This window comes from Oryza brachyantha, chromosome 9 (assembly GCF_000231095.2).
Source record: "Oryza brachyantha chromosome 9, ObraRS2, whole genome shotgun sequence".
NCBI classification, from domain to species: domain Eukaryota; kingdom Viridiplantae; phylum Streptophyta; class Magnoliopsida; order Poales; family Poaceae; genus Oryza; species Oryza brachyantha.
In genome coordinates, this window is record NC_023171.2 from 11,940,897 (window position 1) to 11,955,535 (window position 14,639).

Here is a 14,639-nt window from a genome sequence, read left to right on the forward strand (position 1 = left end):
TCCATTGGGTTGGGTATATCCCGCACCTGCACTGCACGTCAAAAACCCACGGTTTGGGACAGAGAAGGACCCATGCGCGCGCGGGGGGGTGACCCAACTCCGCATATTCCGCGCCTATCCCTCGCTCCGTGCGCCGCATTTGGCAGCTGCAACCACGCCACAATTCGCAAACCGCCGGCACGGAGCCAATCAGCCAACACATACATCGATCGGCCGTCCGTCACGACGCCCATGGCATGGTACCACATCACTGAACCACACGCCATGGTAGTGGACTCGTCTTGAAGTGGTCGCCGACTTGCAAAACCAGCTAGTACGCCACGCGCTTGCAACGTGGGTTTTGCTCAACCGCATGTCATGTCAGCATGTATAAATAGGATTCACCGGCCTCACGCTTTCGCCAACCAGAACCAACAGAAATTAAACTTCCTCAATTCGCAAGAACCATCGCCATCATCATGAGTGTGGAGATCCTCGACGGCAAGACGATCCGGAGCTTCGTGGAGGACGAGGGCGCCTTCAACTCCTCGGTCGACGGGAGGTTCGCCGCGCTTGACGCCGACCGCGACGGCCTGCTCTCCTACGCGGAGATGGCCAACGAGCTGATGAGCCTCCGTGTTCTCGAGAAGCACTACGGCGTCGACGAGGCTGCCATGGGCGCCGACGAGCTCGCGGAGCTGTACCACGACATGTTCGCGCAGTTCGACCGCGACGGTAATGGCACGGTGGACCTGGATGAGTTCCGGGCCGAGATGAAGGAGGTGTTGCTGGCCGTCGCCAACGGGCTCGGGTTCCTGCCGGTGCAGATGGTCGTCGAGGAAGGCAGCTTTCTGAAAGTGGCCGTCGACAGAGAGCTGGCCAAAGCTGCTTAAATATTACCTGAACCGGCGAGCAAATTAATTTGATTGCTTTTTTGGCTTTGTTGAGAGCTATATTTCATTGTTAATTACAGGCTACCTTCAGTGAGTCACTGACATCATCTGCGCATATGGCAGAACGTCATAATGTGATTCACAGTCCACAAACAAGTTTTAATGACGAGAACTCGTTGAGCTTAATTATGTATGTATACTACCAGTTTTGGTGTTTCCAAAGTCACGTTAACAAACAACAGAGCAATCAATCTATCGTAGGGTTTATCGACTTGCTCGATGGACAGAGTTCCTTAGGTGACGTTTGAGCCCATGATTCAGACTCGGTTTGTTTCCAGAAACTTTTTTTTGTCTCTACCATATCAAATGTTTGATACTAATTAGAAATATTAAATATAGACTACTAATAAAACTCACCCCATACTCTAAACTATTTCGCGAAACGAATCTATTGAGCATAATTAGCGAATGTGATGCTACAGTAAACATTTGCTAATCATGGATTAATTAGACTTAAAAAATTTGTCTAATGAAATAGCCTTTATTTATGCAATTAGTTTTATTATCAGTCTATATTTGATACTCCTAATTAACATCTAAACATCCGATGTGACAAGAACTAAAAAAATCTCTGGATCCAAATAGCCCAATCTCGCAGACTTCGTAGCCGTGGAAAATATTAAATAGAGAGAAATACGGTAATCTGTTGTATATTGTATTAACTCTTATGGGTGTATTTATAACATACATATGAGATAAAAAATTTAGAGTATAAGATAAATATGCTATCGTATATCTCTAACATTTTATCTTTACCTATTGGACTCTCTATCTCTAACAGTAGCGATCATGAACTAGAACTGTAATCCGCTCCGATCCAAACTGTACGTGCGATTTATCTGCCTTTTCTGTTCGGATTTTACTTCGTAGCGGGCGCGTCTCCTGCTCCGTATATAAAGGCGGTGACCGCAGCAGAACTGTTTCTGCAAGTTTTCTTTTCATCATATATCGCCACGCGCGCACCAATAATCTTTGCGAGAGAGAGATCCGCGAGGGCAAAGATGCAGATCTTCGTGAAAACGCTGACGGGGAAGTCGATCACTCTCGAGGTCGAGAGCAGCGACACCATCTATAATGTGAAGGCCAAGATCCAGGACAAGGAAGGTATATATGTATACATACACGACATCTTATTGCACTGAAAAAGATCAATAAGGTTTAGCTTAATTACCAGCACTGCTGCGCTCATCTGAACTCTCGTCACTTTCCTTTTTGTCCATGAATAGAACATCTGAACTATCTTTAGTGCTCATCATCTGAACTCTTGTCTCCTTTTTCTTTTCCTACGACATCTGAACTCTTATCTTCAGATAGGAGATAATAAATTGAAAATACTAATGAAGCTAATTAACCGTTACCGATTCTACTTGTAGGTATCTCGCCGGACGAGCAGCGTCTCATCTTCGCCGGGAAGCAGCTGGACGACAGCCGCACCCTCGGCGACTACAGCATCAAGAAGGAGTCGACGGTGCACCTGGTGCTCCGCCTCCGCGGCGGCAGCAGGGCCGGCTACATTATCCAGTAACCCAGCCTCCTCGTTCTGTAAGTTATATATATATATATATATATATATATATATATATATATATATATATATATATAAGTTTTAGAGTTGATTTAAGTTTTTTTTATCGTGGTTTATTTTTTGGTCTTTTTATAGATAGTTATTAAAAACATATATATGAAAGTTTTACCCTGTATTGTTTTTAAATATTATTGCACGTCGATCTAAACTAAATATGATTCCGTTTCATCTAATTATCAGATAAGACCGAAGAAGAGATTCGTATCCAAGCTCGCCAACTGAATCGCTCACAACGTTGTCATGCATCAGTTCAACCGAAGTCCTCACAGTGTAGATTTAGATTTTGTGTTACCATCTTATTAGTTAATAAACGTTACACCCCGCCCGTCTATTGCTGTTTGTGCATGGCGGGGAAATGTTAATTAGAGTTTGCTTTAGTGTTTCTAGATTTTAACATCTCTTAATGAATTTATTTTCTCTGTCCTCAGCCAATACACAAAATGTCTTTAGGGCTCGCTGTACATGTTTTTTTGACCAAGTGTGACGATAGGATGTGCCATTTTTATTGAAAGGTATGGCTCCCGGTTTCCTTAACTCAATAATTAGAGATTTACTTCAGTCTAACAAAAAGTAAAAAAAATACCTAAGGTATCGTATCTCGTGGTACCAAATCGTTTTGGGTCGTTGAATCTAATAGTACATATCATACTCAGTTAGATCCAATGGTAAAAAACGATTTGGAACTTCGAGGTACCGGTTGTTAGACCAGAGCAAATCTCCAATAATTAATTCACTTAACATAAGCCAAAATAAAAGGGCAGCCTTAGGGTCTAACAATTCTGGTCTCGCTAAGGATAGACACCAGTGGTGCTACTCGTCGCCTAAGTTGCCCTAAACAAATAGCATCAACTAGCAGCATATTTTCTCTTTTGTGTTGAGCAAAGTTTTTTTTTTCCTCAGACTCATGAAAACCCATGGATCCGTCCACGCTCGACGCGCACCTGACTTTTTAACTTTAAAGGAGATGAGGAAGGCAGCTTCCTCAAAGGTGGCCGTCGACAGGGAGCTGGCCAAACCTGCTTAACTGAATTAGGGAGCTAAAAACAATTCATACTCTCACTATTAATTTTTTTTATATTCATGATTATTTTAGACAAATAGACCTAAAATTTTCTGTTGAGAAACTTTATTGATACTTATATATGCACGCATGGCGGAATACATGGTGTAATACATAACTAATTTCTAGTGTTAATCACAAATCACCAGCCAGTTTTTTGTCCAGGAAAATAATACAATTAATCTTATGGATGCCCAAGTGATGAAAATAAATACCAATTTTCCTTTTTTTTATTTTAGAGGACATGCAGTAATATCTAATATGATGCGCAGAGGATTAACAGAATGGCATACATGGGCCGGCCCAACGGTGAGAAAGCCCATGCATCTCTGTGGGCCGCATAGGCTTCGTAAGGCGCGCCACGTGTCAATCCTGCACTTACTTTCTTTCCCGACGTTTTGGGTTTTCGTAGCGGCTGCGTTTCCTCGTTTTTCTTTTTTTTTTTCTTTTCGCGATTTTAGGGTTTCGTAGCGGCTGCGTTTCCTCCTCCATGTATATATAACCACAGTGAACAGTGACCACGACTTCTCCGGCGCGGCGCATCACCCCCACTACTCACACTAGCACACCGATCGGAGGGTGGCGAGATGCAGATCTTCGTGAAGACGCTGACGGGGAAGACGATCACGCTGGAGGTCGAGAGCAGCGACACCATCGAGAACGTCAAGACCAAGATCCAGGACAAGGAAGGTACGTACGGGCATACGCAGCGCATGGTCTCGATCCGTCTCTCCCATCTCTACCCTCTTCTCGCTCACCTGCGTTGCTTGCACGCGCGTTTTTTTTTTTTTGTGTGTGCCCGTGTTCGTTGCTTGCATTGCATCTGTTGATCGTTTGCTCCTTTTAGTTTGTTTGCTGTGATCGGTGCTCTCGTTGATATATCAACCACCCGTGGGGGAAGTAATCAGGATATTGTGTTTGTGTGCAAGGCTGTGGGTTTAGTGTTGTACTGTGCAGGTTTGTGGGTTTAGTGGAGTGCTAAGCAATGTGGTTGATCGCTTGTCCGTGTTGCTGCCTTTCTGTCATTTGATAGATCTGAAACTGAGTAGATCCGTTTTGAAAAGCTTAAAAAAAACGATCGTTTTTTATTCGAAGAGAGGTAACTGGCCGATTAGGTTAACTTATTTCCAATTTCCGTGGAGTGGATAGATGTCCGTGTTTTGAATTACAATTAATCTCATTCTCCGGAATTCCATTTCGCGTTCTGGTAGCTGGAAATTTCTGCCGGAATTACGCTTTGAGCGTGTGGTCATAGAAATGGGAATTGTGGATAGTTTGTTGTTTAAGCTGATCAACTGATCGCTGCATACGACTGATCCAATTGCAGGCATCCCGCCGGACCAGCAGCGCCTCATCTTCGCCGGGAAGCAGCTGGAGGACGGCCGCACCCTCGCCGACTACAACATCCAGAAGGAGTCGACGCTGCACCTGGTGCTCCGCCTCCGCGGCGGCAGCAGGGGTGGCTACAAGATCCAGGAGCCCAGCCTCCTCGATCTGGCGCTCAAGTACAACGAGAAGAAGATGGTCTGCCGCAAGTATGGCACCGCCTGCCCCTGACACTATCCATCCCAGCTCTGCATCCGGTTTACATGAGCTTGCCTGATCCTGTTCCTTCTCCTGTTTTGTCGCAGGTGCTACGCACGCCTTCTCATCAGGTCTAAGAACTGCCGCAAGAAGAAGTGTGGCCGCAGCGACAAGGTGAGCATTTTGCTCATCTTCTTGGCTTTGATCTGAATGCTTGCATTATTCTCACGTTGTTTTGGAATTGCCATTGGTTGCATCAGTGTGCCCTTGTCCTGCACTTGGAAATTTGGATACAGTCTATCGCTTTGAACATTAAATTCAGTTTCGATTACTCATATAATTTGTGTTCATTTTTGATCTGACCTATTCTCCATTTCTATTATTTTTTCAGCTGAGGATCAAGAAGAAGTTCATTAGCAAGTTTGCGGTCGCGTGAGACACTGGGGAGTGTTAGTGCGCACCAGCTGAATCGACCTCTCGTCTTCATATCCCAGCTACCATGTTAACTGTAGTTGTTAACGCATTGCAGAGGCATGCATAAAAATGTTGTACCCCTGCAACTGGATGTTGAACCTTCATCACTCTCTTATGAATGATACTATGCTGCAAATTATCAGTAATCTCCTTCCATGTGTTTATGCTGCTCTATTTTAACTATCACCATATCTGTCAATGGGATGACGAAATCGCGTTTATTCCTGTCAATGTGGTGACGAAATTGCGCTTATTCCTTGGGAAGGAAGGACTGAAGGAACCTGTTAATTCGGCTGGTGAATTTAGAATGTCGGCCGCCACGATAGAATCGGACGAGATCAGTCATATTCTAGACATCGTAATTGAAAATACCAGGCAAAGCACTACCAGAATCCAGCAGATTCCAGCCGGGATTGACTCTTTCTGGTCACGAATCCTGCAGAAACGCGGATGTCAAATGCAGTGGGCTTGCATCCGACCACCACCGACTCTGTGACCCCGTCGTCCGTCTTTGCTGCCGTTCTTTTTTAATGAAACCAGGTACTCATACAAGTTGTAGCATCCATTGGTTTAGAGGCATATGATGGGCATATGCTGGGTTTAGAGGGTTTAGCAATTAGCACACAGGTAACACAGTCGAATCTTCCATTGAAATCGTAAATCATCAATAACGCCGAAAGTCGGTATGGGGGTTGGGAACATTGCACTTGAAATGCCCATAGCATACTGCAAACTGTTTTGACAGAAACCCGCTGCTAAATAAGGAGTCCTCTATATAAGTAGCAGTTGCAGGTTTCACGTTCCTCAAACCAAACTAGAAGAAACACCTCAAAATACAGCCACATTCGGTAGCAGTCCAGCACCTCTGGTACAGCCACATTTTGAGAATCGGCAACATGAGTGTAGAAATCCTCGACGGCAAGACCATCCGCAGCTTCGTCGAGGACGAGAGCGCCTTCAACTCCTCCGTCGACGGCCGGTTCGCCGCGCTTGACACCAACCGTGATGGCCTCCTCTCCTACTCGGAGATGGCCAAGGAGCTCATGAGCCTCAGGGTTCTTGAGAAGCACTTTGGTGTCGATGAGGCTGCCATGAGCTCCGACGAGCTCGTGGAGCTGTACCGTGGCCTGTATGCGCGGTTCGACCACGATGGCAACGGCACCGTCGACCTGGAGGAGTTCCGGGCTGAGATGAAGGAGGTGATGCTCGCCGTCGCCAATGGCCTCGGGTTCCTGCCGGTGCAGATGGTGGTTGAGGAAGGCAGCTTCATCAAGGTGGCTGTCGACAGGGAGCTGGCCAAGGCAGCCTGAAGAAACAGTTTTGCAGCATTTTTTTACATGTCTAAGATTTATAATTTTCATTGCATTTTTACTATGATTGAACTATTTCATTGTTAGTATTTTATTGGGCCACGGCATGAACCAGAAACTCTGTAATATCACGAACTAGCTGAACAAAAGGAAATGTTGTGCGGCTATGCTCCTGAAAGCCTATATCCGGGAATAAAACTAGCAGTTTTGGAATTTGCAGAGTTCACAGACTGAGTAATGTGTGTTCTACTAGTAATAGGAAGCATTGCATGTTCAGTAATCTGGATGACAACATAATATCACAACGAGAACAGCCAAACAAAAGATCATATGTAGGAATCAAAGTTAAAATAGTTCATTTGCATAGGAGTAAAAACATCTATTTGCAATGTAAAGCTGGAGCGAGTTTATGATACCAGACAATAACGCTCACAGATTCAGAAGAGGTCATCGCTTGATATTTCTGTCCATGTGATCCACCTGTACTGAAAGAAACATGCATCATTCGCATAAGACGTCATTTTTAGAACTGCAGAATGTAATCACGGCCACCGCACAATAGGCATAATTCACCTTCCAAAGTCTGAATAAAAATGTAAAAGTTGCCATCAATATGCTGACTCTGCAACCAAATCAAACCTGATAAGGAATTTGGCCCTGCAAATTGGTACAGCATAAACAGCAGATTATTGAGATCCATGCCCTGGTCATCTACTTCCAAACATTGAAGAACTGCCAGATGATGGCCACAACAATCGACCGAATTGAGCCATGAGCTGTTCATAGTGGCCTTACTGCATTGATCCAGAACTGAATTGCGCAAATGACCATAAGTTGTCAATTCAATCGGTCGTCTCCTCAAGGTCGCCTTCCGGAGCATCGATCCTTTTCGAACCATTGATCTCAAACGATCTCAAGAAGTTGAAGTATGCATACTTGATATCAAACTGCATATCATACCAGTAGTTCACTGCAATGGTGAGCCCATTCGGCCCGGGGCTCTGGCTCACATGGTGAAACCACATGCTCGGCAAGTAGAGCATCTCGCCGGCGCGCACCGTGCAGTGTATCGGCCTCGGACCCTCGAAGTAGAGCGGGAAGGATGACACCTGCGCGGCCGTCTCCTCCGGCGACGGCGGGTAGGGGTCAACGCTGCTCCATGGCACGATCCTCTCGGGCTCTTCCAACTCCAGCTTAAGCGTCGGGTCCCCCTCCCCTTCCGGCTCCGCGACGTAGCGGGCGGCGGGGTAGTCGCGGACGTAGAGGCGGTGGTGCTCGGTGGGAGGCAAGAGGAGGAAATGCTTCTCGCCGGAGACGACGACGTAGATGTTGTCGTAGTGGTCCTTGTGGAAGGAGGTCTGGGAGCAGGCGCTGCCGATCCAGAGGTTGACGGCCTCGGGGAGGCAGCCGAGCGCCTCGCTGGCCCAGGGCACGTGCGCGTCCACGTCGCCGGCGACGGCCGCGTACTCCCCGCGCAGGCAGTCGTCCTGCTGCTGCGCGTAAGCCACCAGGCCGGAGCCCGGGTCGGAGCTCCGGATGAGGCGGACGGCCGCGGGGAAGTCGACCTGGCGGACGTGCGCGGAGGCGAAGCACTTGGCGCTGGCGCAGCGCGGGTGCGGGGCGAGGGCGTCGGCGCGGCCGTCAGGGGTGAGGTGGAGAGAGACGGCGGTGGAGCGGAGCGCGTCGGCGAGGTAGGACTCCGTGGGCCAGAGCGAGGCGGCCGGCCAGTGCCGCGTGGCGGCGGAGGACACGAGGAGCGGGCGGCCCGGCGAGACGTGGTCGCGGAGGAACGCGAGCGGCGTCGGGGGCATCTCGGCGCGGGGCACCGCGGCGGCGTCCGGCGAGTGGAGGCCCAGCAGGTCGCGCGACTCCGCCCACAGCTCCCGCACCGCGCGCTCCATTCGGTCCCCCGGCGTCCCCGCACCAGCCTGCTGCGAGCGGCGGCGGTTCCACTCCCGTACAGCGGTACTCCGGATGCTCCGTTAGTTTTGTGAATCCCGGCTGCGGCGGCGGCGGCGGCGGCGCCACGCGGTTTAAGGAAGATGGCCGAGTGGGCCAAACGTTCTAGGCTCCTATCCAACTATCTGGGCCTTTTCATTCATGGGCTTTGCGTTTGCTTTAATTCGTTGGGTTTTCGGCTTTAATTCGTTGGGCTTTAAGTCAAATAGTAGTATCACGATTGCGATCTTCCCTAACAAAACTCTAGCACAAGTCTCTACTCAAATAAACAAAACGGTTGTATTTACCTTTTCATTTCGATCAGTTCTGTAGCAATTGACTTGGTTACATCTTCTACCACCTGAAAATATATGATCAGTAGTTGTTTGACTATTTAAAATTGACGGATCAAATTGTTAGAAACAGAGAGCTACCACGGTTGATGGTGCCTAACAGATGATTCACATATGCCTATTTAGGGCACCTCAGCGCGAAGTGCTTAGGTGGTGTTTAAAAATATGATTAAGCTAAGCACTATACTTAAGAGCCGATGATCTAATGATAGGGAGTTGAATAGACACTTGAAATAATGGGTTTCAGCTGTAGCACCCGTGCAAGCATCATAAACAGTCCAACGCAACAGCTACTACTGATCCTCTCGATTGTCATGTTGCCGGCCACCCAAAAAACAAAAGTGCCCAAGCGCATGCAGGGAGAGACGAGCAGCTCAGCTCAGCTTGTCCTTCCTCCCAACCAGTCTCCTCTCCCCTCCTCTCCTGGTGCTCCTCCCCGCTTCTTCGTTTGCAGCAGCTGCAAGGCGCAACTTAGGAGTTAGGACCATTGCTATGCAGCAATCAGGGCCGTCTCCAGGAAAACCATGAGCACAATGCAAATAGAGACCTAAAAGGCAAATGAAGATAAGATACGTAGCGGCACGACAGTAAAAATGGACATCGAAGCAATCGTTGAGAAGCGGCATTTCAGTTATCATCGATAGGCATGGGCTAAACCTTAGTAGAAATTTAGGTCCTTATCGCTTGGCTCTTCTCTAAAACACCAAACGACATAGTTATAAATAAAAAATAATTTGTGAATAAAAATTTATATGCATGTTTTTAACAATCTAAAAGCAAAGGCTGTAAAATAAACAACGATGAAAGAATCCAAACTTTTATATACATGTTTTTAAGGTTGAAAATTTAAATTTTAGCATATAAACATAAATAAAAATCAAAAAAGAAGACTAACTAAATCCTCATCATAGATTTTGGAGGCCCTCCAATTTAGGGGCCTCTGAGTGGTCGCTCCGCCCACACATGCCCATGAATGGGCTTGGCAGCAATGCAAGTGCTCATTCAAAAATTTGTTGTGATCGAGATTGTAACATCCCCCACTCATTGACATCGCATGAAGCAGTGGCTTCCTACGCTAAGCATCTCGTCAATCCTATGTGGCAAAAGAAACCCATTTTTTAATGTAAGCGTCTCGTTTTAGTTGCGCGTTGGAGGTGTCCTTAGCAGGGAATGTGTTCTTCTTACTAACGGAATTTACACCCTTCACCAACTATAAATATGTAATTCAATCAATACGGTCACTCAATCTCTAAATCATTTATATTTTAAGTTCTATATTAGAGATCATTGGTCCATTTCCAACACACCTCGTTGGATAGTGGTTCCAAAGACCATGTCATAGACGATCCCTTGTGGTAGCTAAGGTCACGGTCTTGTGAGGACGCACGTGATCGTGCAGAGCATGTGGTTCCCTTGCCACGCCTTACCTTGGGAGTTGTGTAACTATGGCTCATGCCACATGTTGGGAGAGTCCAGAGACCCACGATGTAGCTAGTCCCAGGCAAGGGGAGGGGGGAAGCAAGCAAATGTACACCGCCAAGGACTTAATCATGGTCATACCTACTCTTGGGCAGATCCAACAAGCTCGAGGCTTAATCCAATGGTGCAGTGCCGTTGTCTCCACCGTCATGACCTCTTGACCATTGTGAGAAGGCAGCTTGACCTCATCAATGGATAGAGAGGAGAGATTGAGCTCGTCAGTGGAAACGGAAGAGAGCCCGAGCTCGTCAGCGCAAGCCGTGACACCATCGAGCAAAGAGTAGAGTGGTGGCGGTGCTGGCAAGAGGGGGATGCGATGGCCTTGGTAGTGTCGAGTTCATCAGTGGATGGTGAGATTTGGGGTAAGCGAGAGAGGAGGGTGAAAGATAAGGTAATAAATAGGTCAAGGGTAAGACTGTAATGTTGTTTTCTTATTTAGGCTTATCTATGTAAGATCATAAGTATGATTAATATTTTCTGATGAACAATTGGCTTGCGATTTGGTTTATAAATTGAATTTGGTTTGAAAAAAATTAAGGTGTTGGTGCGAGTGTGTGTAACTAATGTGAATCAGGTTACGATATCTGTGCTCGGAAACGGTTGGTTTGTCTCTAGTTGTGCAGGTGACTGGAGGTCAGTATCGGTCAACGACGGCGGGATCATGACTAGGCTTAGAGAGAAGCTGAGGTCCAGATGATCGAGGATGTCGGGGGACGATATTGGATACAAGGTGACACACGGTGAAAGAACATCGTGTGGGATGGAATCGTAACGTGCTTCACATGTTGTATGTGTAAGCGCTGGAAAAATCGCGAAGTAAATCGGATTCAAAATTGGACGTAAAAGAAAATGAAATTCGCTACAGTAATCAGGGCCGGATTACTGTAGCGCGCGGCACTGTAGCAACCGGATCAGATTACTGTGGTGGACCCAGATTACTATAGCACGGCGGGTACTGTAGCAGTCGGACTACTGTAGCATGTTTAGACTTCTGCGGCTATGTCTGATTTTGGCATGTTGGATTTGATTAGGAAAACTAAGAGATGAGTCGTATTAGTATAAGGAGTCCTACTCCTATTTGGTGATAGACTTTTCAATATAAATAGAGATTGAGGGGTATGCCCCCGGTGTGTTTTTTGTGAGATTTAGTTGTTGATTCTAGATCGACGATTTTGATAGGAGTGCTGTTGGTGCACTTTGTAAATACCAGTTGATGCAATAAAGTCAAGATCATTCAATCTATGTTTTTAGTTTTTCATCTACTGGTGATTTTTTGGATTCCAATGATCTGATCGACGTCATAGTAGTGACGCGATCCGATGATCTGTTGGGCGGGACATGAGCGGCGCGATCAAGATAGCGGCGGCACAGGAGCGACGTGATCATGGTAGCAAGCCTTCGTTAATTTCTTCGACAGAGGTAATCCTTTATTCCGCGAAAGATTTTTTAGTTTTGTTTTTCCCTACCATTCACCCCTCAATGATAGGTTTGTTTGATTTTGTTCGATCCTACAATGTAAAATTTACTCCCTACGTCCTAGAACATGAAGATTCTTAAAGCTGCACACGGGTATTAAAAAGTTGATGAACTTAAATGGTGGAATGCTATGATTGGTTGAGAAGATGAAATAGGTAAAAGCCTTTATTGGTGGAAGCCTAGGATTGATTGAAAAGAGAATGTATGTATAGATGTTTATTTTGAAATATTTTTCTTGTCCCAAACATCACCTTAACATCACTCCTATAGGTTGTATTCATTGTTCCTGGCCTTACTTTTCTCCTGTTCTGAACAGGACGGCCTATTGATTGATGATGTGAATTTAACATTTAGAATTTTGTGATACGTACTATGTTTTGAATGTAAAATATATTATGGAATCTTTGTTGCCGGTTTGAATAAAAGTATATATTCATATGCCTTAAGTGTGTTCAAATGAAAAGAAAATTGGATTTTAATAATGATGATTGAAGTAAGTACTCCTATATTTGCAATGCAATGTCATTTTCGAGCTGTTTTTACCCCGGTTGAGTAAGGTCAAATTTATCAAAGATGTCACACCCTTCCCTTCTTACATCCTCTTCAACCACTAACTGCTACTATAATCTATATATGTTTTGACTAATGATGGATCAAACAGCTGCATGGATGACCAAGAAAAAAAAGGCTTCACAAATTGTCACTCATTAAAAAAACTTCATTATTTTGGCATGGCATGCTTCATTATTTTGTCATGGCTACATAAAAAAAACATTATCCCAATTATTCCTTGTCGGTCAGTACTGGATACAACATGCAATCTCCCTCCAATCAGCTACGAAAATATTTGTTCTGTTTCATGGTTTTTAAACGAAAGCCTACAGAATATAAGGTAGTTGTGGGGATGACCTATTTGCAGTGAGCTCACTCTATGTCAAATGGCAATGAGGCAGTTGCTACATTGATAACGTGTCAGTGCTCCATAAGCTTAAACATTTAGCATGCTAATCAGGGGTTCCAGGTCAATTTAATTACATTCGAGCAAGTATGTTGTACGTATATATACTTGTGTTGACTTCACTGTCTAGAGAATGGCAATCATAGGAAATATCTCAACTCTTGATAGAATAAACTGAGTTCCTGTTCCCAGTAAATTCTCTGGTAATACCCGTGGAACCACTACATTAAATAGTGCATCCGTATTTAATAAATGATGTTATTGATGTTTTAAGCATGTGTTTGGCCATTCATATTATTTAAAAATTTTATGTAAATATATGAAAATATAAGCTGAGTTAAATTATATTTAGTAATAAATCTAACCACAACCAAATAAATAATGATTACAGAAGTTTTTCAAGAAATAAATACTCAAATGTGTGACAAAAACATTTTCTATTAAAATATGGAGGGTGTATTTCTTTACATCTTTTCTATTAATCAGTTGACTAGAAATCTCATATGAATATCCTAGTTATTTGGTATAAATACTATATATTTTTCTTTAGCAGAGAGAGAGAGGGGTAGAAACCACTAATAAGAGAAATTTTTTTTAGGCAAAATTTGCTACAGAGCATCGAAAAAATATGTAATTAGCCGGTAAACACTGTAAGATCACGAATTTACTGCAGAGCACCACAAAAATATGGTAATTAGCTACCGGGCACTCGGGCCAATTTTTTATTATTTTCGGAGTCAAAAATTCTAAAAATAACAAGATTATCCTCGGTAGCCAACCCGTTATACGCCCTCGTCACCACCTGCTCACTCGCCTTGAAGGCTAAGGTTCGGGTATGGTACGACGCCAAGACCAACTTGGTCTGGTTCAACTGGACCCAGTCAGCATAACGGGTTGGCTACAGAGGACAATCTTATTATTTTTAGAATTTTTGACTCTAAAAATAATAAAAAATTGGCCGGAGTGTCCGGTAGCTAATTACCATACTTTTGTGATGCCCTACAACAAATTCGTGATCTTACGATGTCCATCGACTAATTACGTGTTTTTTTATACCCTATAGCAAATTTTATCTTTTTTTAAGGATCACCGGGGGTGAGGAACCCACCTGAATCGCATAATTAAATAAAGAGATCGGCGTAAAGACCCGCAAACAGGCGTACAAGTAGACATTACAACAGGGAAACGAGAAACGAAAGAAAAAGAAAAGCACAACAAAAAGACAAATACCGAAAGAAGAGAAAATTAAGAACGGCAAGACCCGAACAAAGCAGAGCTGCCCAGGCTTCAGGTACTTGTTCATCTAATAAGAGAAATTTTATTGTCGTTTACTAAAACTTTTTTTATATATTACCTTGTATATTATCTTTGAGGCGCTCTCACCCAACCACCAACTCCTAATTGTTTTGAAAGAAAACAAAGATCATTAGGCTAGAGCCTACTCCCTCCGTCTCAAAACAAACCAATTTTTTATTTTTTATCTTTAATGTTTGACTTTTCATCTTATTAAAAAAAATTTACGATTAAAATTTTTATTTTTATTAGATGAT

General features: G+C 44.6%; 4 protein-coding genes across 7 annotated transcripts; 3 read left to right on the forward strand and 1 right to left on the reverse strand.

Annotated features, from left to right (window-relative positions):
* Window positions 1–409: 409 nt before the first annotated feature.
* Window positions 410–1,072, forward strand: LOC102707238. The gene has a single exon (XM_006660695.2). It carries the CDS (start codon window positions 459–461, stop codon window positions 870–872), a length of 414 nt encoding a protein of 137 aa, XP_006660758.1. The 5' UTR covers window positions 410–458; the 3' UTR covers window positions 873–1,072.
* Window positions 1,073–1,867: 795 nt separating this feature from the next.
* Window positions 1,868–5,714, forward strand: LOC102707516 (polyubiquitin). Its single transcript, XM_040527378.1, has 6 exons — window positions 1,868–2,036; window positions 2,306–2,436; window positions 4,171–4,267; window positions 4,905–5,112; window positions 5,209–5,275; window positions 5,493–5,714. Exons 1-6 carry the CDS (start codon window positions 1,934–1,936, stop codon window positions 5,535–5,537), a joined length of 651 nt encoding a protein of 216 aa, XP_040383312.1. The 5' UTR covers window positions 1,868–1,933; the 3' UTR covers window positions 5,538–5,714.
* Window positions 5,715–6,379: 665 nt separating this feature from the next.
* LOC102707798 lies at window positions 6,380–7,098 on the forward strand. The gene has a single exon (XM_006660696.3). It carries the CDS (start codon window positions 6,472–6,474, stop codon window positions 6,883–6,885), a length of 414 nt encoding a protein of 137 aa, XP_006660759.1. The 5' UTR covers window positions 6,380–6,471; the 3' UTR covers window positions 6,886–7,098.
* On the reverse strand, window positions 6,794–8,870 carry LOC102702595 (bifunctional peptidase and (3S)-lysyl hydroxylase Jmjd7). Of its 4 annotated transcripts, none has more exons than XM_040527375.1 (3): window positions 7,681–8,870; window positions 7,302–7,542; window positions 6,794–6,881 (listed from the first exon to the last, which is right to left on the reverse strand). In XM_040527375.1, exon 1 carries the CDS (start codon window positions 8,784–8,786, stop codon window positions 7,728–7,730), a length of 1,059 nt encoding a protein of 352 aa, XP_040383309.1. In that variant the 5' UTR covers window positions 8,787–8,870; the 3' UTR covers window positions 6,794–6,881; window positions 7,302–7,542; window positions 7,681–7,727. The 4 variants fall into 4 exon arrangements, with proteins under 4 accessions (XP_040383309.1, XP_040383310.1, XP_040383311.1 ...); XM_040527376.1 differs by having other exon boundaries at window positions 7,302–7,365; window positions 7,459–8,870; XM_040527377.1 differs by having other exon boundaries at window positions 7,302–7,370; window positions 7,459–8,870.
* Window positions 8,871–14,639: the final 5,769 nt, after the last annotated feature.

Coding starts and splice junctions, on each gene's coding strand:
- LOC102707238 (XM_006660695.2), top strand. CDS start 459: ATGAGTGTGGAGATCCTCGACGGCAAGACGATCCGGAGCTTCGTGGAG.
- LOC102707516 (XM_040527378.1), top strand. CDS start 1,934: ATGCAGATCTTCGTGAAAACGCTGACGGGGAAGTCGATCACTCTCGAG. Junction 4,268..4,904: donor CAAGATCCAGGACAAGGAAG/GTACGTACGGGC, acceptor ATCCAATTGCAG/GCATCCCGCCGGACCAGCAG. Junction 5,113..5,208: donor AAGAAGATGGTCTGCCGCAA/GTATGGCACCGC, acceptor GTTTTGTCGCAG/GTGCTACGCACGCCTTCTCA.
- LOC102702595 (XM_040527375.1), bottom strand. CDS start 8,786: ATGGAGCGCGCGGTGCGGGAGCTGTGGGCGGAGTCGCGCGACCTGCTG.
- LOC102707798 (XM_006660696.3), top strand. CDS start 6,472: ATGAGTGTAGAAATCCTCGACGGCAAGACCATCCGCAGCTTCGTCGAG.